At 30.1% G+C, this 27,762-nt stretch overlaps 3 protein-coding genes across 3 annotated transcripts; 1 reads left to right on the forward strand and 2 right to left on the reverse strand.

The window, feature by feature from the left end:
* Positions 1 to 10,794: 10,794 nt before the first annotated feature.
* OCT59_019565 (uncharacterized protein) lies at positions 10,795 to 11,406 on the reverse strand (the record flags this gene model as incomplete). Its single annotated transcript, XM_066143617.1, has 1 exon — positions 10,795 to 11,406. The coding sequence occupies one exon, from the start codon at positions 11,404 to 11,406 to the stop codon at positions 10,795 to 10,797; it is 612 nt and encodes a 203-aa protein (XP_066005350.1).
* Positions 11,407 to 13,734: 2,328 nt separating this feature from the next.
* On the reverse strand, positions 13,735 to 14,122 carry OCT59_019566 (uncharacterized protein; the record flags this gene model as incomplete). The annotated part of the gene is made up of 2 exons (XM_066143618.1): positions 13,735 to 14,011; positions 14,091 to 14,122. The coding sequence occupies 2 exons, from the start codon at positions 14,120 to 14,122 to the stop codon at positions 13,735 to 13,737; spliced, it is 309 nt and encodes a 102-aa protein (XP_066005351.1).
* Positions 14,123 to 20,357: 6,235 nt separating this feature from the next.
* Positions 20,358 to 21,789, forward strand: OCT59_019567 (uncharacterized protein; the record flags this gene model as incomplete). The annotated part of the gene is made up of 12 exons (XM_066143619.1): positions 20,358 to 20,417; positions 20,487 to 20,550; positions 20,628 to 20,660; positions 20,814 to 20,831; positions 20,897 to 21,003; positions 21,096 to 21,129; positions 21,205 to 21,235; positions 21,313 to 21,373; positions 21,452 to 21,484; positions 21,560 to 21,591; positions 21,653 to 21,679; positions 21,777 to 21,789. 12 exons carry the CDS (start codon positions 20,358 to 20,360, stop codon positions 21,787 to 21,789), a joined length of 513 nt encoding a protein of 170 aa, XP_066005352.1.
* Positions 21,790 to 27,762: the final 5,973 nt, after the last annotated feature.

The following is a 27,762-nucleotide window of genomic DNA, read 5'->3' on the forward strand; positions in this document are numbered from 1 at the left end:
CCATTATATGTTAACATCAACTATTTTTAATGCCTATGATTTACACATTTCTGATCATAACCCTATTATCACCTATTTTGACGCCTCTTTACTGTCAGATGCTATTAAATCTGCTCGTGCTTGTCAACTTGGTCGCAATACTCGACGCATTTTTAAATATGATTCTATTTCTATGTAACAGTGGACTGCCTTTGCTGATGACTTGGATAAGTTATGTCCAATTGATCCACTTGTCTTTGATGCTTGGCCTCTTAATCAGAAATGTGAATATCTTCATTCTAGAATTATTAAAGCTGCAAAATCCCAGCTGCTCTCAGTTACTGTGGGCAATACCTATGCTCCGAAGAAGCCTAAGGATCTAGAAACTTTATGCCAATCTTATCGATTTTTGTCTAAAGTGACGAAGACTATCCGTTCCCTTCACAAAAACCCTGTTTTATATTCTGTTAGTTTTGAGTCCAAATGGTCTTCATATTATATACGTCTTAATCAACTTCTTTTTAGTTATAAACAAAATTTTGTTCCTTCTATTGTTCTTCCTTCTTTTCTTCGTGATGAACGAATTGATGATTTTGCTAATTTACTTCAAATGTTAGAGAATATGACTTTGCTTTTGCGAAGCCTACTTTTGCTTAAAGAAAAAGAATTCCAAGTCTCCTCTATTCAGGCAAAAATTGATGCTTGGAATGATAACTTCACTAATGATATCTCTACTTTTATTGAATCTGCCTTGTCACGAACCAGACGACGAATCGTTCTTGATCGTGTCATTATTGATCATCCAACACGCCCTACTTTACTAACTTCTCCAGATGCTATTGATCAAGAAGTTATTGAACACTTTCAAAATTTTGTTCCAATTACCTCCACTCCTCCATCTTCCATACAGGATTTACCTGAACGATGGTCTAATGCTTATGCGCCGCTTGCTGATGTTTCCCCTGCTATTTTTGATTCACTTATGGACTCCCCTATCCTTGAAGAATGGTCTTCAACGATTTCCTCCATGCCTAATGATAAAGCCCCAGGACCTTCTATGATCTCATATGAGATGTTGAAACATTTAGGACCTTCTGCTTCTGCTCTTCTTTTTAACCTAATTTGTGCCTGTTTATCAGATGCAAATATCCCTGATTTATGGAGATAAGCTACTGTCTTTCCTATTCCCAAACCGCATGAATGAAAATGCCAACTTAAAAATACTCGTCCTATTACTTTATTAGAAGTGATTCGCAAGGCTTTGGTTAAGCTCTTTTACAATCACTTTGCTCCTTTGCTCGCTTTCCACCATGTTCTTCAAGGAGGAAACTTCGCAGATTTACCTGGAGATTCCTGCCGTGATCCTATTATTACACTGGAATCTATTATCCATGATTCAGTAGTCACTAAACAATTCTTATGGATTCTCTCTCAAGACATTTCAAAGGCGTTTGATTCTGTTGATCTATCCATGTTGCGTTTTGCTTTACAACGCTTACGTCTACCAGAAAATACTATTCAATTCTTATTTTCTTTATTTATGTCACATTTTAATCGTGTCATTACTGCACATGGCCCTACTTTGCCATATAGAGTTAGAATTGGTATCAACCAAGGTGAAGTTATCTCTCCACTATTATGGGTTATTTATTTAGACCCTTTGCTCACTGCCCTCAAAAATGAAAAGAAAGACCCTTATTGTTTGGTTTCTCCAATGGCTTCCGATATTGTTTCATCAAACTCTTGTTCTCTGGATGTTTTAGAGATTAATAATTTGGTGTTTATGGATGATTCCACTTTGATTTCTTCTTCTAAAGAGGGAATGGAACATATGTTGTCTATCACTGAAGAATTTTATTGTTTGAACAACACTTCAGCCAATCATAATAAATATGTTCTAGCCACCAATGCAGTTGCTATTTCTCGAGATTTATCTTCTATAGCCTTTAATTTGATGACTTCATCACTCAACACTACTACCAATATTAAGGTTACTCCTATCCCTATGTCTTCATCTTTCCATTTTTTGGGCGTTTGGTTTAATATTAATGGCTCTAGGAACTTTATTCGACAACAACTCAAGCGAGAATGTAATTCTTTCTCTGCAATTCTCCGCCCGGCGAAATTGACTGTTCAGCAAGTGGTATACCTTTATAATACTGTTTTGCTTCCGAAATTGGATTATCGAATGCAAGTTACGCATTTATCTGAGGTTGAATGTTCTACTATTACTTCTTCGATTCGTGCTTTAGTTAAACACAAGGCCAAATTATCACGTTCTGTTCCTAATGTAGTGTTATATTTAACCCAAGCTTTGGGTTTGATCAATTTATTTTCATTTCAACAACAAAGTCATTTTACTAATTTATTTTTGTTAGCAAATTCTTCTTCTGTTTTTATGAAGTTACTTTTTAATTATAGGTTGAGATTTATTCAATTTTATTGTTTAATTCCTATTTCTCCTTTGATGGTTTTGGATTGGTCTTATTGGTCTTCTCTTATAATTTTTAAACAAGATTATATCGCTAATACTTTAGCTTCATTGCTCTCTACTCCTTTCCGTCTGTCACGTGCTATTTTATCGCCTGTGCCTGATTTGACCTATCCTAATGGCCATACTCCCATTTATCAATGTCTTTCTCTGGATGTATTTAAGGCCAATTTAACGAGGCTTCGGAAACGTAGCCTTTTTTACCTTTCGCAACTTTTGACACCTCAAGGAACACATTTACTCTCTTGGTCTGTCATATATGCTAACTCTATTCAAAAGCGTGGTAATGCCCGTCTTCTCAATTGGTATAAAAATCTTTCTGCTAATGTCACGATTCCAGATAAACCTGGTTTGTTGAAAGATCAATTTATGATTAATCAACGCCCTGTGAGCCAAATTGCAAAAGAACTTGCCCTTTGTACTCCTCCTTCTGGTTATAAGAAGAATTGGATTGTCACGATGAATGATGATGGCTTTCCTATATTTGGTAAACAGATTCAGCTTCAACCCAAGCATTCCATCTGTACTATCGTACATTGGACTTCAGACTGCTTATCTCGTCCGAGTGACTTGATCACTTTACAACCTTGTCCTGGCTGCAACTTGAATATAAACAAATCTTCGTATTCAAAGAAATTTGTTGCCACTAGCGCTGTGTCCTCTCCTATTCGGTCTCTTTTAGTCACTCATGGATTTTACCTATGAAGAAATCATCCATTACGAGTCATACATCCAGCTTGACTGCTACAGTATCATGGGCGGAAATCATGGATTTTGTTACTTCAATTTGTAATCCTTCAACTCGCTCAGTGTTAGCTGTTGATATTCCCAATATTTCTTTTAATACTGCTGATATAGCTTTACCTACTCCACGTTTATTTACAGCTGGCGATGTTGCCGCATCATCATCGGTCGTGCTTTCTCCAGATTCACATTACACCTTTTACACTGATGGCTCTCTTATTAATTTAGGAACTAGTGATGTTTCTATGGGATGGGGCTGGGTTCAAATTGTCAAAGACTCTGGCTTTCTTAATTCTATTGCCACTTATAAGCGGGGTATTATTCGCGACTGGCCTTTCTCTTCTCGTGCCGAAGCTACTGCTATTTATGCTGCCTTATCAGCCTCTCCTGCCAACTCTGTTGTTCATATTTATACAGATTCACAGTCTTCCATTGAGGGTTTGAAACATTGTTTCTTATCTGATTATTCAGATTCTCGTCTTTATTATAAGACTACCAATTTTGAACTTTGGGCCATCATCCAACAACTGATTGTGGATAAACAACTCTTGGTTTTGCCTTTCAAAGTCAAAGCTCACTCTAATTTTTACTGGAATGACTTTGCTGATTCTCTTGCCAATACTGCCCATACATCTGACGATGCTGTTCTCATCTCCCGTCTCAATCTCGCCGCAGTTCATGATTATATTATGATCTATGATGACATAATCTGTGAATCCAACCCAAGACATCTGTTTAAACAATATCATCAAATGTTGTATATGAAAGACCTTTTAGCTCTTTCTCGCTTCTGTTTTATTTCTCTTTTAACGGATCCTTCTTGATATATGGTTGACTGGGCTCTTACTTGGCATACGTTAATGTTTCAACCTAAATTTGATAACTCTTTCACTAAGGAAAATGTCTCTAGACATCACACGCTAAAATTTCAACTTTTTCTGGAAGACCTACCCACTTTGGAATCATTGAAAAGGACACGACCTAATTTATATGTGGAAATTCTAACTTGTCGTTCTTGTGATGACCATTTAAAAGATTTTATGCATTTATTTTTATGCAAAAAGCGTCGTGTTAAATTACATCAACTTTTAACATCTTATCTTCACCACCTTACCCATAAAATCAAAGAAGCAGGTGATAATGCCAATTGTGACTATTCTTCTTTAGTGGATAGAATTACTTCCCTTCCCTGTTGGTCTTTCTCATCTAGTAACTGGTCATCCTATAGTCTAATCCGTGGCTGTTTGCCTACCGCCTTTCTGGAAGTTTTTGAAACCCTAGGTATTCCTCGCCTCGCTGCTATGAATGTGGTTGCCGCCATACATAACAATTTTGTTAACAAATTCCGTAAACGAATTTGGAATCCGCGTTCGTATGATAAAAGATTATGGGAACATGCGATAAACATTACTTCAACACTTAAACAATTTCCAAGGCCTAAAGGATTGCTTAAATCTTCTTATTTACCTTACTCATCTTTACCTCCTCTGACCCATGTTGATTCACGTGACTCTGGAACCGATTGGTTAAAAAACTTGATGCAATATGGATTATCTTAGTTTAATTACATTTCGGGTTTTATGGGTCGTCTAACGGTGCTACTTAATAACCGCTTTTGCAGGATAGAGTGTCGATTTTAATAGTGGGCGCGTCATTCGTTATTATGTTAGTATAGTTGCTTCTACTTTGATTGGAATATATCAAGGGGAAGATCTAGGAAGTGTTAGTATTAGCGATTTTTCTTTTGAATCTTCTTTTAATTTTAATTTCTTTCTAGGAGACTATATAGCTTTGTTTTTAGTAGTTTTTATTTTATTTTTCTTTTTCTTTTATGTAATTTTGTAAAGTTTGATAAATAATTAATAAAGATAAAGGCTGTTATGCCGTATTTGCCCGAAAGTGTGACTTATGACCTGTTTTGGAGATATCTGGGGTCCTGACTTATTTATCGATTTATCTATTTCAAGACTTTCTGCGATAAAGGTTATCGCTGCCATTCATAATAATTTTGTTCAAAAATTCAGAAAACGAATTTGGAATCCGCGTTCTTATGAAAAATGTAGATGGGAAAACACGATGAATATTACCTATAAGTTGAAAACTACTTTGAAGCCATCTAATTTGCCTTTGTCCACATACATACCTTACTCATCTTTACCACCTCCGACCCTACACGATTCACGTGACTCCAAAACCGATTGGTTGAAGAACTCGATGAAATATGGTTTGCCTTGGTTTAATCACTTTTCGGGTTTTATGGGTCGTCTAACGGTGCTACTTAATAACAGCTTTTGCAGGATGGAGTGTCGATTTTTATAGTGGGCGCGCTATTCGTTATTTTGTTAGCATAGTTGCTTCTACTTTGGTTGGAATATATCAAGGGGGAAGATCTGGGGAAATTTAGTGTAATGCGATTTTTCTTTTTAGATTAATTTTTTACTTTATTTTTTCTTAGGAGACTATATAGCTTTGTTTTTAGTTAGTTTTATTTTTATATTTTTCTTTTTATTTTTCTTTTGTAAATTGTAAAGTTCAGATAAAATTTAATAAAGATAAAGGCTACTATGCCACGTTTGCCTAGTTTTTAACCAGTGTATGGTAATGTCTATAATAAATATAAAATATTCATTAAGATATTTATGTTAAAAATATCATTTTCTCTTTTAATCTATCTTGTGTTATTTTAATAAATTAATTTATCATAAATAATAAACTTTTTTATGATGGAATAACATTAAAAAAATGAAATACTTCATCTTCATCAATTACAGCAACCTTGGTACCGCAAGTTTCAAATACAACAGAATAATAAGTTTCTTGTCCAGTAATTAGTTCATTAGATAGTTTCTCATTTTTACTTTTACGATTTTTATTTCTGAGTCTATTTTCATTATACAATAATTTTTCTGTTCTAATAATCTTACAATTTTCAACAAAAATTGCACGATACTGATTTGAATAAAGTTCGTGTCTATAATTGAAATTATAAATGAAGTTGAAAGAAAATGAACAACATATCATAAATACACGCATATATTTTTTTAGTCAGTCCTTTGTGTATGATAACTCACATAGAGGACAAGATAATATGACATCTGTTCCACTCAGTATCTCTAAGGTTGCTTGCCGAAACCTGTTTGGCTTAATGCTGAAAGGTGAAACCTCTTATATAGTGCCAAAACGCTGAAACGCCAAAACGCCGAAACCTGTCAAAATTGCGAAACTGCCAAAACATGCCGAAACCTCTATAATAGGTTTCTCCATAGTTTCGGCATAGTTGATCATAAGATTTGCATATAGTTACGCCAAGTTACACCAATTAATAATATAATTTAGATGATCAAATAATCTGCAGATAAAAGATTAAACTTCAATATTTTACCGTCGTCTTAGTTCTTTTAAGCTTTATCTAGTATTAGAATTTTCATTTCTAACTCCCATATTAATATTATGATATTACACGTTTTTACAGTTTTTTTTTAAGGGGCTTATATTCATTAAAGGAAAATGCGTAACATGCATTTAATAAACCCAATTCCGTCATCTCCTTTAACACTGAACTAAAGTTTCTTTTACTTTCTTCCGTTTTCTTAATAATAATATTAATAATAAACTGTTTCAAATGACTGATCACATAGAAGATTTACCCATTAAAATGAAAAATAGAGGAGGTCGGCCACCTAATAGCATTTGGGAAGATATTAATAAAGGAGAAGCTGTTGGTTCTGGCAAATTTGCCGCCTCCTGCAAGTACTGTAAGAATACATAGTCACGCGGTAAAGTTTCAAAGCTCGAAGAGCATCTTTCAAACCATTGTCCAGATGCGCCAGCAGCAGTTGTTAGAAGGTATATGACTAAAGTAATGGAATGGCAAGATAAGTCTAAGTCATCCAAAAAAAGAAAATACTCTGAAGGTCAAAGTAACATGGATGATTACCATGATTCAACAGAGCTTAACGAACAAAGATGTACACGAATTAATCGTGCATTAGTTAAATTTTTTATTGCGTGCGGAATTGCGTTTAGAGTAGTGGAACATCCCTTTTTCATCAATTTTATAAAAGAGCTTAATGCCGGGTACAATACACCAACAAGGAAAGTATTAGTAAATCAACTACTTGAACGTGAATTAGCTCAAGTGAACTTCAAAGTTAATTCTGAGCTTGAAAAGGAAACGAATTTAACGTTAGGTTTGTTAAATTAAATAGGCTATCATACATCATTTTTATTTAATCTTACTTACTATATAATATTAATTTATAATTTAGCCTTTGATGGTTAGACGTCTGGTACACATCGTTCAATTTGGAACTTCATTGTAATGACTCCGTCGCGTAAAGAATATCTTTATCAACTTTCTGATTTGTCTGAAAATTTGCACACTGCAGAATATCTAGTTACGGTAATTGAAAAGGTTATAGAAGGTATTGGAGAAGATCGAATATGTGCTGTAGTTTCCGATAATGCGGCCAATGTTCGTAATGCATGAAAAATTATACATGAGAATCATCCAAAGATTGAGAATGTGCGATGCGTTGCACATTCTATCAATTTAATTGCATGCGTCATCGTCAAGGAGAAGTTTGGGGAACATTTATTAAAACGTGTTAATATTTTGACAACCTTTTTTAGAAGTTCTCATCAGGCTAATGCAAAACTTGCTCAAATGATTAAAGAAAAAGGAATTAGTGGAGGAGGATTAAAATTATATTGCAAGACACGCTGGACTACTGCTAGTGAATCCGTAAATTCAGTAATAAATTTGGAATCAGCACTAGAAGAAATGGCCAGCGATCACGATAAAGTGCTAACAAATGATAAAATAAAACCGATTATTCAATCGAAAATTTTTTTTTCAAATTTACGAGTTCTTGGATTTGTTTTGGATCCTCTAAGAAAAGCGGTACTTTCATTAGAATCGAGAAGAGCTACACTTGCAGATTGTTTTCTGAGCTTGGCAAGACTTGCAGTTACATTAAAAAAGTTACCCAAATCATTAAATCCTGCATTTCGAAGTCATTGTATCAAAGTAATAAATGAAAGATTTGATGAGTTCGATGATGATAAGTATATTACTTGTTTTTTTATGGATCCCAGATTTAGAAACGCGCCACTTAAAAAATGCGCCCTCATGAGAATTATCAAATGTGCAGCTTCAATCAGAAAAAATTTAGGTTTCGACCGTTACGAAGCTGAAACTTTATGTGATCAAATACAGAAATATATTAATGAGCAAGAGCCATTTGACCTAGATATCGGTTTTGCTAAAGATAATCCCGTGAATTGGTGGAAATATATTAATACCGAACCAGAACCAGATGTCCTGCCAAGAATTGCAAGTTATCTATTTGCAATATGTCCTAACTCAGCAACTTGCGAATGTGGATTTTCGACTTTAGGATGGCTATTTCATAAACGTCGCTTAAATCTTAATGTGGATAAACTAGAATCCATGTGCAAATTAATTTTGTATTGGAAATCCAATTCAAAAACTGAACTTGGATTTTATAAAATTGATCAAAAAAAGAATACTCGTCTTAGTGATGATGAGATCAATATACGTATTGCAGAAGCTTTTGCAGAAGATAACGATGAGGAATATAATGAAGAGCAAGCTTCTACTCAGAGATTAACTACAAGCGGCGAAACAATACCTGAAGACAATTGTCGTGTAGTAATCGAAAGTCTATGGATTGATCAATTTGTTAATTTATCGCATGATTCAATTACTAGTGAAATTGGTGATATTCTAAGAGATATATTGGATGATTCAGATGAAAATAATGCGGAAGATGATGAAGTTGATGATAGTGGTAATAACAAGAGACCCGGAGAAGGTGACTATGATTATGATATAGATGATGTATTAGGTATGGATGACGGTGATAATAATGACGATAATTATGATGATAATGAGGAATAATAATAATGAGAAATAATTACAATAGTTAATCCAATGAGAATTAATTCTAATATCATGTGATTTAAATAATGATACTATTTAGGAAATAAATGATGTAATTATGCAGGGCAAAATATTCGCGATCAAAGTTCAGTTAACATATAATTATGCAGGCAATGCAGGCAATTGTAATTTTATATTATATTTTAAAACATTGCAATCTAATTAAGGAATAAGGATAAGCATATTATATTTTAAAAATAGTGCAATTTAATTAAGGAATAAGGATAAGTATATTATATTTTAAAAATAGTGCAATTTAATTAAGGAATAAGGATAAGCATATTATATTAGAATCATTAAGTTTTAAGGACTTCGTTAATTAAATTTATTACATTAGATCAATAAATTTTAAGAACTGCGTTACAAAAAAAAATTTAGAACTGCGTTAATTAAATTTATTACATTAGAATCAAAACTGTGTTTATTTTGTTACAAATACTTTAATTATGTAGAATGTTATTATGTTCATCAGTTCATGTTTTAAACATTATAACGAATTTTAAAATTATTATAAATATTATGAAATTTGAATTTTTTTTTCGCAATTCAAAACCAAATTGTATTTTAATTTTCAAATTGTATTTAATTTTCAAATTTCAAGTTACGAAAAAATCATAAAAATAAAAAATGGCAGCATTAGTACCTTTTGTCCCATCGCCACCACCAGTATTCCAATGGACGATTAACGCAGCTAGGCAATTAATCGCGGAGCAGAGAAACTTACATCAGCAATTCGAAAGAATTGCAAACTGTCATCATGTAAATGCATGGACAATAATAGCAAATAGGGTGTTTGTTGCAACGGGATTTGCAGCGACACCCAGGCAATGCCAAACAAAATGGAATGCCCTCAAACGAGGTTATAAAAACCTCAGTAGGATAATAAATAATAATGATGACGACATTCCTATTATAAGCCCAAATAGTTTCGATAGAGCGTGTTTTGCTGATATGAACGATGAATTCTGGTTACAAACCGGTAATTATTATTAATTATTATTTTAAATTAATTTTATTTAGGCAATTCATTCAATTCATTAATATTTTTATTGGATTTTAGATCTGTTTAGACGAGAGTATCGACGGCAGCATGCTGCGCATGATCGATGTCGATATGAATATAGATTGCGAAGGGAAAGAAGAAGGTCGCGATCTAGGTCTCGATCAAGAAGTAGATCAAGAAGTAGAGATAGAAGACGAGATAGAAGTAGAGATAGAAGACGGGACAGTAGAGATAGAAGAAGAGGTAGAAGCAGGTCCCCACATAGAAGATAAAGATATTATTAAATTTTAATTTTTATTATATTTTTAATCGTGTATTTTATTAGTTTAATATTAAATATTATAAAATAAATATTTACATACAAAAAATCATATTGTCTTTATTCTTATAAATTGTTTAAATGCCAAAACTCTAATTAAATCATATAGAAAGTATTGCCGAAATGCCGAAACAGTTTCGGCAAGTTACGGCAGTTTCACGATTTTGATAGGTTTCGCAGTTTCGGCATTTCTTGATGATTTCACAAAACTAGTTTCGGCAGTTTCGCGTATGCCATTCTGCCGAAACCCTTTAGTTTCGGCAAGCAACCTTAACATTATTATTACAATTCTTTTAATAATAACCTAATTGCCCACATTTTTTACATTTTCGCTGTTCACAATGAAGATTTACTTTAGCTGCAGCTGTACTTGTTTCTGCATTTTGTTCATCAGTTTGATTTATATTCGTAAGTTCTTTAAAAGGCCTTTTATTTCTAGAAATTTCCACTGCACTTTTCAGTCTTTTAGGTGGACGTCCACGAACTTTATATACAATTGGATTTGGAATATAATTGGGATCATTTTGATATATTCCATTAGTTTGTTGAATATTAAGATGAATATGAGAAGACATAAACCTATTACATAGCCCAATTAATTCATCAACAGAATCAGTTTTAATTGCTAAATTTAATGCTTTTGTTACACACTCATGTCCCTCAATAAATTGCTGTTTTTGTTTTGATAATTTTTTTACCAGTTCTGTATCAATAAGTTGTCCTCTTAATGTACTTAAAATCTGACACTTTGGTATTATCGGATTATTAATATAAGATTCTTCCTGGACGATACTAATTGATTTTGTTATTAAAGTATCTATTGTTGAATCAAAAACTTTATCATTATTAAACCATCTACGATTAATTAAGGTTATTGCAAATTGTGCATTACTTATATATCTCATTAAACAAAAAAAATGTCGACAAGGTATTCCGAAGTTAATAATTGTGAAGCATGTGTATAAAAAAGATCCATCATTTAAGATCAAAATATGATGATTCCAATTTGAAACCATAGGTCTAATAATCCACAAAGATGTAATATATTGCTGTTCTACATATTCCAATAATGTTTTCAAGTTAATTTGCAGTTTTTTATACATTTCTTCAAGATATCCTTTGGTTATATTGTCAATTTCACCCTGTAACTAAATATTTGATTACAAATTAGTGAATAATATAGTAATTAATAAATAAAAGCAAATAAAAAGTTATCAAAGTTACTTACATTAATATATTCTTCAAGGTTGCCATCAAATTGTTGAGCTATATATAAGAAACTTTCAGAAATCAGAATACGAATATTAGGCAACAAATAATTCTGAATTTTTTCATCAATTGATTTGTATATTGTATTATAAACTGTTAGTAATGAAACATTTAGTTATTTTTGCAATTGCTAATTAATTAAAACATTGTTTGCTTCCAAATCACATTGGCCCATTAAAATATTAAATAATTGACAAAGTCCAGTACTTCAATTTGTATCAGATGCAATAATAGAATTTATTGCTTCTACTCGTGAAGTACTTTGAATATCAGCAGTAAACATTTCACGATTATAACAAAGTGCCTATGCAGTTTGATTTATCTAATACTCGATTTAGAATGGATAATTATTTTTCAATTTTTCCCAATAGAAATTAAACTTTTCAACATTCAAACTGTTTTGTGCTTGATAAAAAACTTTATAAAATTGAGTAAAATTTGATCCAAGAACACTTTTTAATTTCTTTTGAATATTTTGATCAATATGATAAATACAGATAAAATGTACTGTTGTATCAAAAACACTCTTAATAGCTTAAAACATAGCGGGATCTCCATCAGTATATATTGAATATGGCACAATATTTCTAGTAGCAATTATAATATTTTCATAAATCCATTTAAATGTTGCTTCAGTTTCATCATCAACTAAAGCACATGCAACCAATCTGATATGATTATCACAGTCAATACAAACAATAATATTTAAGGTCAAATCATAGCGATTTTTTTTGTATATTGAATCATTAATTACAACATCATGATATCGTAACCAGAGTTGTTTTTGTGTTGGAGACATCCAAAATATTGAAGTAAGTCTTCCATTTGTTTCATCAAAACGAGCTTGATAATACCATTCTGGGTTTTTAATTTGATATTCTCTCAATAAATTAAGCAAATTTGTTGCATCATATTGTAATACAGTAGGTGTTAAAGGTTTGCATTCTTGAATAAAATTATAAAGTGTCTTAGGATAGAGTTCTGAACAGGTTGACCAAATTCAGGTAACCTGACAGGTTGACCTGAATTTATCAGGTCAGGTTTAGCAATTGCAATTCAGCATCAGTTCAGGTTGTAACATCAATATAACCTGAATGACCTGTTGACCTGAAACTATGATTTTATATAATATAAGTGATGGTATTACAATTCACTTTTTATGTTGATTTTATATAATAAAAGTGAGTTGCGATATTAGGATTCACTTTTTTATATTGATTTTATACAATAAAAGTGAGTTGCGATATTAGGATTCACTTTTTTATATTGATTTTATATAATAAAGTGAGTTGCGATATTGGGATTCACTTTTTTATATTGATTATATATATAAAAAGTGAATTGCGGTATCGGAATTCACTTTTTTATATTGATTTTATATATAAAAAGTGAATTGCGGTATCGGAATTCACTTTTTTATATTGATTTTATATAAAAAAAGTGAATTGCGGTATCGGAATTCACTTTTTTATATTGATTTTATATAAAAAAAGTTAGTTGCGGTATTGCGATTCACCTTTTTGTACGATTTTAATATAAAAAAGTGAATCGCAATATTTTCAAAAAAAATGTTTTGCACCATTTTTTTTTGATATATTAATAAAAATCCTGAAAATTTTCAGGTTTCAGTTCAGGTCAGGTCAAACAGATAACCTGATATAACCTGACCTGACCTGACCTATTTAGAACTCTATCTTAGGATGTATATACTATTGTAGATACTTTGCTTGCAGCAAATTTTGAATAATTTTAGCACCAATTGAAGGTCCACCATATGTCATATAAAATTTTATATCAGCCTTTATTTCTTCAGAAAAACATCAGTATTTTGGTGAAGTTTTGTGTATTAATGGATTTAATGAATGATTGTGATCATCATTATATGAAGTTAAATGAATTGCAGAAGATGTTTTAAGCCAATTCAAACTAGCTTTCCAGGGATATCCAATTGAATTTAAAGTACGTTAATGCTGCTTTGATAAATCAGTTGCCTTATTTGGTCTATAATTACCTGAAAAAGTACATGAGTAAGTTTTTCTAACAAGGCATTGTGAACCATTCTCTAAAGTAATATAATCTCCTCTGCATTTTCTTATAGCAAAACCTTTTGATAATATATATTCATCAAAAAATCTATTAACTTCCTCCCATAAGTCAAATTCTTTACCAATACTCAACACTTGTTCTTCATTTTCATTTTCTGATCCACTTTCGTAATCTTCATAATTGTTATCACCAGAACTATTATAAAGGAAGCTTAAAAAAATATATATGTGTAAATAAAGTTTCATTAGTATATAATTGATAGCTATTCTCTAACCCTAACCCTAATCCTAACCCTAACCTCAACATTAACTTCTTATCCTAACCTTAACTAACCCTAAGTTTTAGTATTTTAGATACTTTGGGTCTCTGGGATCTTATTTTACTTCACTAACTAATCTTTTTTCTTTTTTTACTTTCTTTTAGTCAGGTTTTTACCTTCTATTTTTTCTTATTAGTTGGATTTTTTACTTTCTTTTGGTTGGGTTTTAGCTTATATACAATCAAAAAATAAATAATTTAATTCTTTTTTTTTTATATTATTTAATTATTTTAATAAAATAAATTAGCTATTTATTTTTTGGTAATAACTACGATTAACCACTGGTTATTATAACCATCAGTTTAATAAAATTTTAAATTTTAAATTTTTAAAATTAAATTTTATAAAATTTTGAGATTTACGTAATTTGTCATGTGATGATTATGTGTCATATTTAGATTATTTTTATACTACTGATTGATTTATCAGCTTTTAAATCTTTTTCTTACGCCTTTCTTACACTCTTTCTCTTTCATTTCATTTGTTTCATTTACATCTTCTATTTCATTTACAAATTTATTCCATTACTCATTTATTTCTATCATTAATTCATATATTTCATTTACTCTTATAAAATTGCATGAAAAAGAACATATGATACACCTTTTTCACTCATTTTATTCATTTTTATTTTTAATATCACTACTATCCTTTAATATCGTAATTTTAACATGGCTGAATTTGATCAGGAATCTGATATAAGTATGCTTCTTATTTGCTAGAGTTTTTTTTTAGTTTTGGTTAATTAGAATTAGGATAAGTTAGGGTTAGGTTAGGGTTAGGATTAGGATTAGGGTTAAGGTTACTGTAAAATGCTGAACTAGAAGTTTGAAAAATCTAAAAAATGAAAAAATGGTTAACTGAAAAATAAAATATAGCGAAAAAATATATATATAAAAAAAGAGAAGTCAATCAATAAAAAAAACACTACAAAAAAATATTAGAACTTTACTTGTGATAATTACAGTACAAAACAATTAATAATTTTAAATTACAGATCGCATCTCTAACTTCAAAGATTCTAGTTTATTCAATTATGACATTCAAAAATAAAAGAAATATTAGAAAATGTTTCTAAGAAATTAATTAAAAAACAAGTTCCTTCCAGCTTTCCCTTCTACATTATCTCGAAGTCAAGTTCGTCTAGAGCTGGCACCCTAAAAACAAAGAAAAAAATGTTTAAAACATTCAAAGATAAATAATTGAAGTCATCCTTTTTTAAGGGTAGAGGGATTGACATGGCTGATTATATGGCTAAAAAAAAAAATCATTTTTTTTTTACTTCACTATAAAGAAACTCCCTCAATATTCTATGTAAAACTGTTTAAAAGTATTCTTTAGAAAGCTAGAGTTTCTGTCTTTCAAATAAACTTTAGCAAAGTATAGTACAAATAAGATTTATGACAAAATATTACACTATTAAGTTGTCATTAAGTTGCGAATCTCCTATGGTAAGTTGCGAATCACCTAGAGAACATATCTTCAAATCAACTTTAAACTTATGAAACTTTACAAGCTAATAGTATAATAAAAAAGAATATTTTATATCAAAAAATCATTGTGCATTACTTATTCAAATAAAATTTTTATTAATACCATTTTATTTTTTTATTATTGGTCATATTTGCTTTTAAAAGTCCAAATACACTCAAAAAGACTAATAGCAAATGATTAAATATTTTAATAAATAAAATGAAGTGCATGTGTATACTCTTTTTAAATGTGTATTTAACAAAATTCATATGGTAGTTTGTGAGAAATCATAATCGTTTCGTGGTCACGTGATGATCTACATTTTTTAGTCTACTATTGTATATATGTTGTGGCGTAAATACACTCTACCCTTAAATTACCTCAAAAATCTGATTCATTCAATTCTGACGCTAAAATAAAGAAACATTAGGAAATGTTTTTAAGTAAGTTAATAAAAAATAAGATCTCCTTCCACATTACCTCAAAGTCTGGTTCATACAGATCTGGCATCCTAAAATCAAAAAAAGAAACATTAGAAAATGTTTCTAAAAAAATAATAAAAAAATATGGCCTCCACCTTCCCACATTACTTCAAAATCCAGTTCTGATGTCTATAAAGTAAAAAACAATTATTAATAAAAAGTTCTTATAGAAAGTTAAATAAAAAAAATATCCTTCATTCACATTACTTTAATATTACCTCAAAGACTGAAAATTCAGCTCATTCAAGTCTGTTAGTCTGTTCTGGAAAGAAAGAAAAAGCATTAGGAAGTGTTTCTAAAAATAAATAATTAAAAAAAAGACCTCTCCCTTTCTGTATTACCTCAAAATCCAGTTCGTTCAAATCTAGCACCCATAAAATAGAAAAACAAATATTAGTGAACGTCTTTTAAAAAAAAGTTAAATAAAATTCGTTCCACATTTATACCTCAAAAACAAATTTAGTCCATCCTAAAAAAAGAAGAAACATTAGGAAAAGTTTCTAAAGAAAAATAACTAACAAAAAGAAACACTCTTTCAGTTCACATACCTTAAAGTCCATTCTTCAATTACCTCAAAGTCCAGCCTTTAACACAACATTAATAAAAAATTTAACATTTCACAGGATGATCTATCCGTTTAATCTGTTCATCAGATTCACCGAATATCTGATCCATCTATTCAATCCATTCATCGGATTCACCGGATATCTGATGAACCATCTGGTCAATTCCTGATCAATCTGTAATCCGCATTTTTTACAGATGGTTCCAGATTGATAGAATTTGGATCATGCCTCTATCCAATGAGTCTTCATCAAATATTCAGACTTAATATTATAGTTACATCTGCCCCATCCATTATAATATACTTTTCTTAGTTCTACTTTGGTAATTTTTACCAATTTTCAGATTTGAAGCAGATAGCCATTTGACTTTTATGAACACTAGATTTACAATCATCTCTTAACTCATGGTCAACATAGTATGACTTGGGTACTTCTTGCCTAAATGATGTATAACCATATTTGAAGTATTGAAAGGTCTTAAAAAAAATTTGCAAAATGCCAAAAAGGTTAAATAAAAAAAAAGAAATTGCCAGACAATGAGGAGGGATGTGTATTCCAGATAAATATACTAATAATTATTTACCTATGCAATGGAAATGTACTAAAGAACATAGATGGACTGCATCATTTGATAGCATAAAAAATAAAAGGTTATGGTGTCCATATTGCATGGGACAGGGTAAGAATACTCTCGATATTGCTAAGATGGTTGCAATTAATAAAGGTGGAGATTGTATTTCAAATAAATATATTAATGGTTCATCTCATTTGAGATGGAAATGTGCAAGAGATTATGAATGAAATGCAACACTTGAAAATGTAAAAAATTGATATTCATGGTGCTCCATATGTGTTGGACGTAAAATCGTAACTAACTACTCAGAAAAATTGCTGGCCGGATTTCTTAAAAACACCTAAATACTCTCGAGAATTACTTGATATATTCATCCAGAATATGGATTTGCAATCGAAGTGCAAGGAGAACAGCATGAAAATTATATAGAATTCTTTCATAGAGTAGGATCCGAATAATTTTATCAAGCACAGGATCAACTCAAGAAAGAATTATGCGCCTTAAGGGTTTGTTTGGTATTACGAAGACCCATATACAGTCATTCCAAATCATCTATATAATTTTATTCCTGGAATTACATAAAAAATATTTCTCAGATACACATCACACATAAATGTATGTACAAAGCAAAGTTTATACCATATGGATAATCGTCTGCGTAAACAAAATATAAATACTGGCGGCCAAAAAAAATTTACTATAAGCGGTACGCAAAAAAGGTAATACCTTTCCACCAGGAAATATATATATAAGGAATGATTTTCATGATTTTTTTTTGCTGATTGTAAACTGACCTTTTTGGGGCACAGTGTCATAATTGTATCAAATAAAACTGATTCGGAATTTGAATCAAGAAGTTAATTATTAATGTATATATAATGATTATTTTTCATAAAAGGACAATAGTTTTCTTCTTACTTTTCTAATAGTCTTCTATTATGACTCAAACAGCAGGTCAAATATTAGGTCACGCCGTTCCAGATTGCCAATGGATCCCGTCCATCATTTACATTTGTAAGTTCCATTTTTATTATGTTACAATAATAAGTATTAATAATTTCAATTTAATTGTTAGTTTTTATAAAATTTTAAGAAATAAACAAAGTAATGAGGCAAAATATTTATTGTGATAGTGCCATCGTTTGAAAGCCGAAATTCTAATTCAACTTCAACAATAGCTGCTTACCAACGGTTTCCAGAAATAGTGAGAGAATGGACCGGATTCAATCAAAATGTCAGACTTACTACTGCTGGTAGACAATTTCCCCCTCCGGGAGGACAATTTGATACATACCCAGCTATAAATTTCCCTCTCAGACTTGAAGGAGATGTAAAAGATCGTTTTTATTTGAATGTTTTAGCGCCTGTCCAAGCATTATTCCCACCAGGAGCAATTTTTGGAGTTACATCCCCCGGATTTTTGGGCTCTTCTGATCATGTTTTAAGCACTAATAATTTCACAGTGGCCAAGATGCCTGTGGAATATAAAACGCGTCACAATCTTAACTTAATTGGTTATCATTTCTGTCGACTTGCCGACCGGCGCCTAATCACGGATTTACGTTTTAAATTCAAGAAAAGGATCCTATCGCAGATATTTGGTCAAATGGCCTGTAATGGCCTCCATTATGGCATTTTATCAAATTATAGCGATATGTACTTTCTTAAATGAGAAGAAACATCTCCAACCACCCTGTATGTTACTCGTGTTGTTCAATCCACTGATACTGATCCAACTTTACGCGAATGCGTTTACTATATTAGCCAACTTGCCATTAATGATAATGTCGGCAATAGATTAAGACGTGTAGTGATTGCTGATATTTCATCTGATGATGATGATGATGATTCTGACTCTAGTTACCATGATCAAGATGATAATGACGACCCTTACTACCCTGATGACTCTGAATCCTCTGATGATGATGATGATGATTATTATGTTTCTTCAGGAAGAAAGAGGAAGAGAGCATCAGAGAGCAGTAGTAAATCAGTTGCAACTGGAATTACTACTGTAGGCGAGTACATAGGCGGTGGGTCCTTCGGAAAAGTTTTTTCTGGGCATTATAATAATCAAGTTGTAGCATGGAAGACTTGTGACGCATATAAGCAACAAGAGGAGATGAAAACGCTAAATCATGAAGCTCGTATATATTCTATTTTGAAAGAATGTCAAGGTACAATTTTTTTTCATTCATAATATTTTGATATTTATTAACTTGTCTATTGCTATATTAATATTAGGTCGTGATATTCCACGTTTATTCTATAAAGGTTACATTTATGACAGATATCTTTTTGCATTAGCGTTACAGTTAATTGAGGACTCCCGTCATATTGATCCAGCAAGACTCACAAAAAAGGAGAAAGAGTTAATAGTCAATCAACTTAGATCAATACATAATCTTGGCGTCTTACACAACGATATTTCCCCAAGAAATATACTATATGAGCCAAAAAGTCGCCGTTACTTTTTTATTGATTTTGGCCTAAGTGAGATTGTGGATAATAAATCACCAAAATTGCACAAGGAAGAAGCAAGATTAAAAAAAATTTTACAACTTTAAACATCTGAATGTATAGAGAAAATTTGAATCAACTATTGGTGATTGTTCACTTCATTTCGTTGGCATTACAATTATCATTATCACGCTAGGTGAAGCATAAATAAATTTATTGCAAGCTACAATGTATATAAAATGTAAATCATGAAATAAACAATATATTTTGCGCAACTTATTTCTTCCAATGCATATTAAAATACTAGGAAACGGGAACCGTTGGAGCGTCCGAAGTATCACTGGTCGAATGATGAGGTATCGGGTTATAAATTATAATGATGTCCGATATGGCATGATAGGTATATTGGTATCCGTTATTATTTATAAAACTATATCGGAAAATTTTAATAGGTCATTGATATTTCTAAAATCATATCGGGAAAAGATCGACTCTACTGAATGATTATCAGTAATCTGATCTTTTTTTTATTTCTTTTAGAAACGAATTCGTTCGTTTTTTTTTCAACAATGGGGCGTGTCGTTCATTAAATTTAATATATGATCAACTATTTTTAACTATTTTAAACTAAAATTAGAAAAAAGTATCATTTATATTTTAAGAAACAATGACTGAACGGTCAGGTCAGTCTTTCAGTAGACTTATAGGAATGCAAGAAGTGCGGAAGGTTAGTATATTTTTTGTTTTTTTTCTTTTTCTTTTTTTTATTTTTTTCACCTTATTCTTATTTCTTTAGGAACGGGTCTCTTCTCTTGGAACGGCGATTTTGGTGACTACTGAAAATGCGAAAGACACGGAAAGTTAGTATATTTTTTTTCGTTTTCTTTTTTTAATTTTATTGTTTTTTTCTTTACTTACCTAATTCTTATTTCTTTAGGAGCGAGTCTCTTCTCTTGGAACGGCGATTTTGGTGACTACTGAAAATGCGAAAGACACGGAAAGTTAGTATATTTTTTTTCGTTTTCTTTTTTTAATTTTATTGTTTTTTTCTTTACTTACCTAATTCTTATTTCTTTAGGAACGGGTCTCTTCTCTTGGAACGGCGATTTCAGCGATTTCTAAGAATGTGAAGACGCGGAAAGTTAGTATATTTCTTTTTTTCGTTATTGTTTTTTTCTTTACCTATCTTAATTCTTATTTCTTTAGGAACGGTCTCTTCTTTCAGGATAGTGATCGGGAATAGAAGTAAATGGGAAGTGGGTGTGTACGGGTCGGGTGTATTTATTTTAATTAAGAAACGTTCTCTTCTTTTTGTAGGATATTATTAATCAAGCTGATCTGAGTCGAGTCAAGTATCAATTTAGACTCGGATTGACTAGACTCATCGACTCGTTCGGAGCACTAGGCTTCAGTTCCGATTCTTGGGTTTGGATATATAGGTGAGGAAGCGAACTTTAAAAATTTTATTTTTTTAAAAAAATTTATTTAACCTTTTTTTTTCTTTTATTTTGTAGGTTTCGGCTTCAGTTTTTGGGTGTTGGATAGGTGAGCGAAGCTTCAACACTTTAAAACCTTCATTTTTTTTTAAAATTTATTTGATTTTTTTTTCTTTTACTTTGTAGGTATCGGCTTTTATTTTATAGATATCGGCTTTGGCTCTTGCACGGCACGTTGGATAGGTGGGTTTCGAAGTTTCATTGCGAAACTTCTTTATTTTTTTTAAAAATTAATTAACATTTTTTCTTTTATTTTATTTTATAGAAATCGGGTTTTAGATTATTAGATGTTGGATTGGTGAGTTTTGAAGTTTCGTTTCGAAACTTCTTTAATTTTTTTAAAAATTAATACCATTTTTCTTTTATTTTATAGATATCGGGTTTAGATTCTTGGATGTTGGATAGGTAGGTTTCGAAGTTTTGTTTCGAAACTAATTTTTTTTACTTTTTTTTCTTTTATTTGTAGATGTTGGCTTCGGTTCTTTAACTTAGGGTAGGTGTGTTTTGAAGTTTCATTTCGAAACTTCTTTATTTTTTTTAAATCTTTATTTTTTAAAAAATTTATTAATTTTTTTTTCTTTTATTTGTAGATATCGGCTTTGATTTCAGGGTATCGGATATGTAAGTTTCGACTTTGGATAGGGTTTCGAAGTTTCATTTCGAAACGTTAATTTTTTAAAAATTTATTTTCTGTTATTTGTAGATATTGGATTTGTTGGATAGGATGAATTTTGAAACTTTAAAAAATATTAATTCTAGGCGTGATAGCATGAAGTGAGTTTTTAACAAATCTTTTATTTACTTACATTTCATTTTTTCTTTCATTTTTTTAGGTGACCAGTTCTTCGGATCTTTGGATGTGTAAATTTCTTTTGTAAATATAATAGATAGATATTAGATAGGATATTAGATAGGACATTAGATAGGATATTAGTAGATAGGACTAGGGATTGGAATCGATTCCCATTATTAGAATCGATTCTAAAATCGATTAATTGCGATTAATCATTTCGCAAATACCGATTTAAGATTCGATTTTTGATTTTAACTAATCGAATTTATACTTCACAAAAAATACAATTTATGGCGCAGCAACTTTGTCAGGTTTTTTTTTTATACTATTTATAATAATAGGGGAATTAAAATATAACCCAACAGCACCCAGAAAAATTCTTTGTTCACGTGATCTGTTTTATTTATCACCTGTCTGAGTTTCACTGTTTATATTTATCTGAGGGACTTATATTTTTTCAAGTAGATGAAATTCTATTTGTCATGTTTTATAAATTCTTTGATCACGTGTCAGTGCATAACGTTGGTTGAGTTTGAAGAATTTTCTGGGTGCCATTGGGTAGTTGGGAATTAAATGCATATCACGTGATTACAAAATTAACTGTAATTGATGAACAAATTTCCTTTTTTGAAAACTTGTACAACTTTGTGCGAAGCAACTTGAATTTTATTGGGAGATAAAATTTCCTTTTTAGGAAGTTTGTATTCTGTCACGTGATTCGTGGTTGGAATTACTTTACTAAAAATGGCCAATTTTTTGAAATGATTTTGTAATAATTTTAAAATACTATGGTGCATATCACCTAAACTCATCAATAGTCCGAATTTTTATTTTATGATGATCATTACTAAATTAGGATTTATTACTTCTAAATAAGGCAATAGTTTAACTTTATTTAGTAATTAAAATTTTGATCACAATTTATTATAACAAATAAATAAATATAATTGGTTATAATCAATATCACATGATAGAATAATTCTGAAATTTTCTCATTTATATATAAGTTAATATAAAGATATATAAAAATATGCTAAGTTTAAACTTTAATAACTTTTAAAATATGTTAAATAAAGAAAAAGTAATCTGATAATTTGAAAGAGAAGAACTTAAAGTGTAATTTTATCAGTTTACATTTTTAATTATCATACAATTTTAACAAGTAGTTAGCTTTTTAAAATCACTAATTTTATTTGATGAGTTTAGGTGATATGCACCATACAAAAATACATTTAATACATCAAAATGTTTTTATTATATTTTTGCTATTATTTTGTAATTATATTGTATCTAGGTCTATAAAAATAACTCAAAATAATATCACAATAATTTTTTAATGTTTTTGTTATTATTTTATTATTATAAATTATAATATAATTAAATCTCAAAAATATTTTAAATATATCTTGATATATTTTAAAAATTTTACAAAATAATTGCACAATTGTTTTGAAAGCCATTATATCTAGGTCTATAAAAATATTTCAAAAAATTGGCCATTTTTAGTAAAGTATGAATTTGGCTAAAATTAACCTTGTAAACTACAGTCAAACCTTTATATAACGATATATTGGGACATATATGAAATTTTTAGAAAATATCGTTATATCAAAGTTATACCGATATTTATATATCCTCACATATAGTGGAAAAATAAAATTTTATCAGTATATCAAGTTTTTAATAGTATATCGGTATATCAAATATTGGTATATCGAGGTTAGATTATATTATAAACTAACGATACTGCGCTATAATAAGTAGATTTGATTTTTATTTAATATTTGATTTAAAATCGATTCTTATCAATTTAATTTTGATATTCTGATTTCTAGATAGGATATTAAATAGAATATTGCAATAAATATAATAAATACAATTATACATGAAACTAAAATTGGTTAATTTTGACCTCTGAAATGGTTGAAATGGTCAAAATAATTTCGACTTGAGCCCTTCCAAAAGTTGAAATGGTCAAAATTACATCATAGTCATATGATTTTATAGTACTTTACAGAAACTTAACATTTTTAATCAATATAGAATCGATATCATTAAGTTTATCTTAACGGTATCATTTCGATATCATTTCGATATTATTTCAATATAGATTTAATATCGATACGATATCAAAATAAAGTATTATTTATCATTTCGATATTATTTTAATATTAAATCAATATCAAAATGATATCAAAATGATAATTAAAATGATATCGAAATGACATCTTTAAATTAAACTTAAAAATGTTATTTCAATGTCATTTCTATTATTATTTTGATCATATGGGCCGATTCTTGGAATCTAATTTTTTTACACAAAAATAATTTTATTAAAGCAAATATAAATTATCATTTATATAAGAATAATAAATTTATACTAGATAATGCAAAAAAAACTAATTAATTATATAATTTTTAATATAAGATATCATTAAAATTTAAAAGATCAAATATAACTCTCATGACAAAATCATTGATAATTCTTTGTAGAAATAAGCTATACAAATAAATTTACATTCATTTGAAAGAGAAAATCGAGATCTATCTAATGAATCTAAAATCAAGTGAATTGAATCACTAGTTGTTCAGTAGTCATGTTCAGTATATTTATTGAATTTTATCTAAATTTGATCATTAATTACTAGTGTTGTTAACGGTTTGGCTTAGTTCGGCTTGAGGCCAAAGTCAAGCCAAGCCGATAAAAAGTCAAGCCAAACCAAGCCAAATCCTATCGGTTTGAAGGTTCAAGCTGAACCAAGTTGAACCAAGCCAAATTAAGCTGCGAAGCTGATAGAACTGATGGAGCTGATGGAGCCGATGGTAACCGAAGCCGATGGAACTGATGGAACCGATGGAGCCAATGGTAAAGATTCAAGCCGTAAAGGTAATAGTCTAATAAAATATAGAACCAATAGAACCAATGGACTGAACAGAATCAATGAAATTCAATTTAATCAATTATTAATTTATTTTATTATATATAAATTTATAATTTAATGGGTTTCAAAAAAATTAAACTTTATTTATTATAATGTAACTAGTTATAATGTAATTACAAATGAAATGAAAAATTAATTATTTAATAACTTTATCCAAGAATTTAAACACATGCATGCTTCAATTGCACCATCCTCCAGTCTATTTCTTTTTTTACTAATTAATTTTCCAGATTTAGAAAATGCTTGCTCGCTAGGAATAGAAGTAGAAGGTATACAAATATGATCACGCGCAATTTTGACCAATATTGGATATTGTGATTTGTGGGTTTTCCACCATTCACAAGGATCTATATCTTTAGGTTCTACAGGGATTATCAAATATTCATCAATTTCATTACGTTGCAAGTTACCTTTTTGCTTTTTTTGAAGCATGAGTTCCATAATTCCTAATGCTTTTCTTTTTTCACCTGATGATACATCTTCATTAATTTCATTCTCAGGATGATCCAGATTCTCATAACTATTAAACTTGTCTACAAGTATTTGTTTTATCATGTCTTCACTTATATTGTTAGGAAGAATTTGTGTTTTATATCAAGAATTTAATATTAAAGCTAAATAAGCACTTGAATTATAAAGATTCTCTTGTATAGAATCAAATTTGTTTTTCATTTCTTTAGCAATTTCTTTTATCCATAATATTCCAGATTTTTTTATAGTTGTTGTTATATGATCTAGTAAATGGTCCAAAAAAAGAAGTAAAGTTCCAAGAGTAGGGTAATTAGAACCTGACATTACTTCAGTAAATTCAAAAAATAGTTTTAAATAATCACAAAAAAGGCTAATTTCTTTCCACTCGTCATCAGTTAAATTCAGATTCCCAAAATTATTATGTAAAGAAATTGCTGAAGTAATTATTACTTTATTTGCAAGAAAAGATTCTAGCATAGAATACATACTGTTCCACCTAGTTTTGACATCCCATATTAATTTCTTGTATTTAACTTGTAACTTTTGTGCTAAAGAAAATAATACTTCTTTTTTTTTTGGTGACCTACGTATTTCCACAACAAAAGCTCGTACTTTATCAATAACTCTTTGAAAACTTTTTAAACCAGAATTTACCACAAGAGCAATTGTGTGTGCACCACATCTAATTACATTAAGATCAACTTGTAAATTAGTTTCAAGTGCAGTTGAAAGTAATTTCATTGCAGTAACTTGATTAGCACCATTATCAATTGTAATTGTTGAAGCTTTTGTTGCAATAGAAAAATCTTTAAATATTTTAAGTGTGACTTCTTGAATTTGTTGTCCGGTATGAGGATGAGAAAATCTTTGAAAGGCAATTATCACATGTTTTAACTTCCACTCATTGTCAATCTAGTGTGCCGTAAGTACCATGTATGGTGCACCAGTGTCCGAAGTTCACATATCTGAAGTGAAAGAAATTCTTGAATCATTCTCCTAAATAATAAAAGATTTTAACTTTTAAGTCATAATTAAAAATCAATACAATTTATAAATTAAAATAAATTTACCTGAAACATTTTTATAATGATCTTTTTATTTTGCGCATATTTATTATCAATTTTTTTACGAACAGTTTGTCGTGAAGGAACTTGAAATTCAGGATTGAAACTAGCGATCAATTCTTTAAAAGAAGGACTATCCACAACTCTAAATGCTTGACATTCTATAATTACCCAATTAATGAAATTATCTAAAATATCTAAATGATTTTTTCCTGGCAATGTTGTACGTGTTTGAGAATTATTGAATTCTGCTTCTATGGAACCTATTCCTTTAGGCTGAATCTTAGAATGTTTTCTTTTGAAATGATCATTAAGAGTTCCTGTAGAAGTCTTTGCGCTATATTTCTGATCACAAAAATTGCACTTTACATGTAATACAACACCTTTATCATCAATCACCTTTTCATAATACTGCCAAACAAGACTTGGTGCATGGACTGGAGGTAAGTTTGGACTGTTTGATTTTTTTTCTGAATTTAATGAAACTTCTTCATCGGTTTTCTGTATATCAGTAATATCACCTAATTCGGAAGTTAGAATGATTAGATCCATTTCAACTTCACAAGAACCTTCTAAATTACTCATGGTAAAAAAAGTTTTCTTATTTTTATAAAGAATTTTAAATGAACGAGCAATGCAAAAAAAGATAATTTAAAAAAAAAGATAATCTTGATTTTGATCATTTGATGATCTGATCAAGTGATCATTTTTTGCTAGACGCTCAGCAAAATCACCTACTATTTAATAAAAAACTCCTTGGCCGCTTAATAATATAATTCTTATTTATTATTAACTTATACTGCTGTACTGCATCAAAAAAAAATTCTAAATCTGACAGGTTACAGGTATTGATATTGAGTTCTTTTCTTTTCTTTTTTTTGTTTCTTTTTGCTAATTACGAACTTCTTCTTCAGATATTTTGGCTCTTTGGCTTGGAGATGACTAAGATGAAGAGATAGAAGGTTTTTCTTTATTATTTCCTTTTCTTTTCATTTCCTTTCGTTAATTACAAACTTTGCTTTAAGACATTTCAGTTCTTGGGCTTAGAGACAACAGAATGGACAGGTATTAAAGTTTTTTTCTTTTTTGCAAAACAGAATAAAGAGATTTATTTTTTTTATTGATACAATGATACAATGAGTCAATGATACATTTAAATTTAAGTTTTAATGCTTGTAAAACCTAAATCAGGTGATCAGCTCCATCGGCTCCATCAACTTAACCGGCTCAAGCCAAACCGAACCGTGGTTTAATTTCCCTCAAGCCGAGCTAAACCAAATCAGCTTCTAACCTGAAACTGAGCTGA

Source organism: Rhizophagus irregularis, chromosome 29, assembly GCF_026210795.1.
Source record: "Rhizophagus irregularis chromosome 29, complete sequence".
Classification (NCBI taxonomy): domain Eukaryota; kingdom Fungi; phylum Glomeromycota; class Glomeromycetes; order Glomerales; family Glomeraceae; genus Rhizophagus; species Rhizophagus irregularis.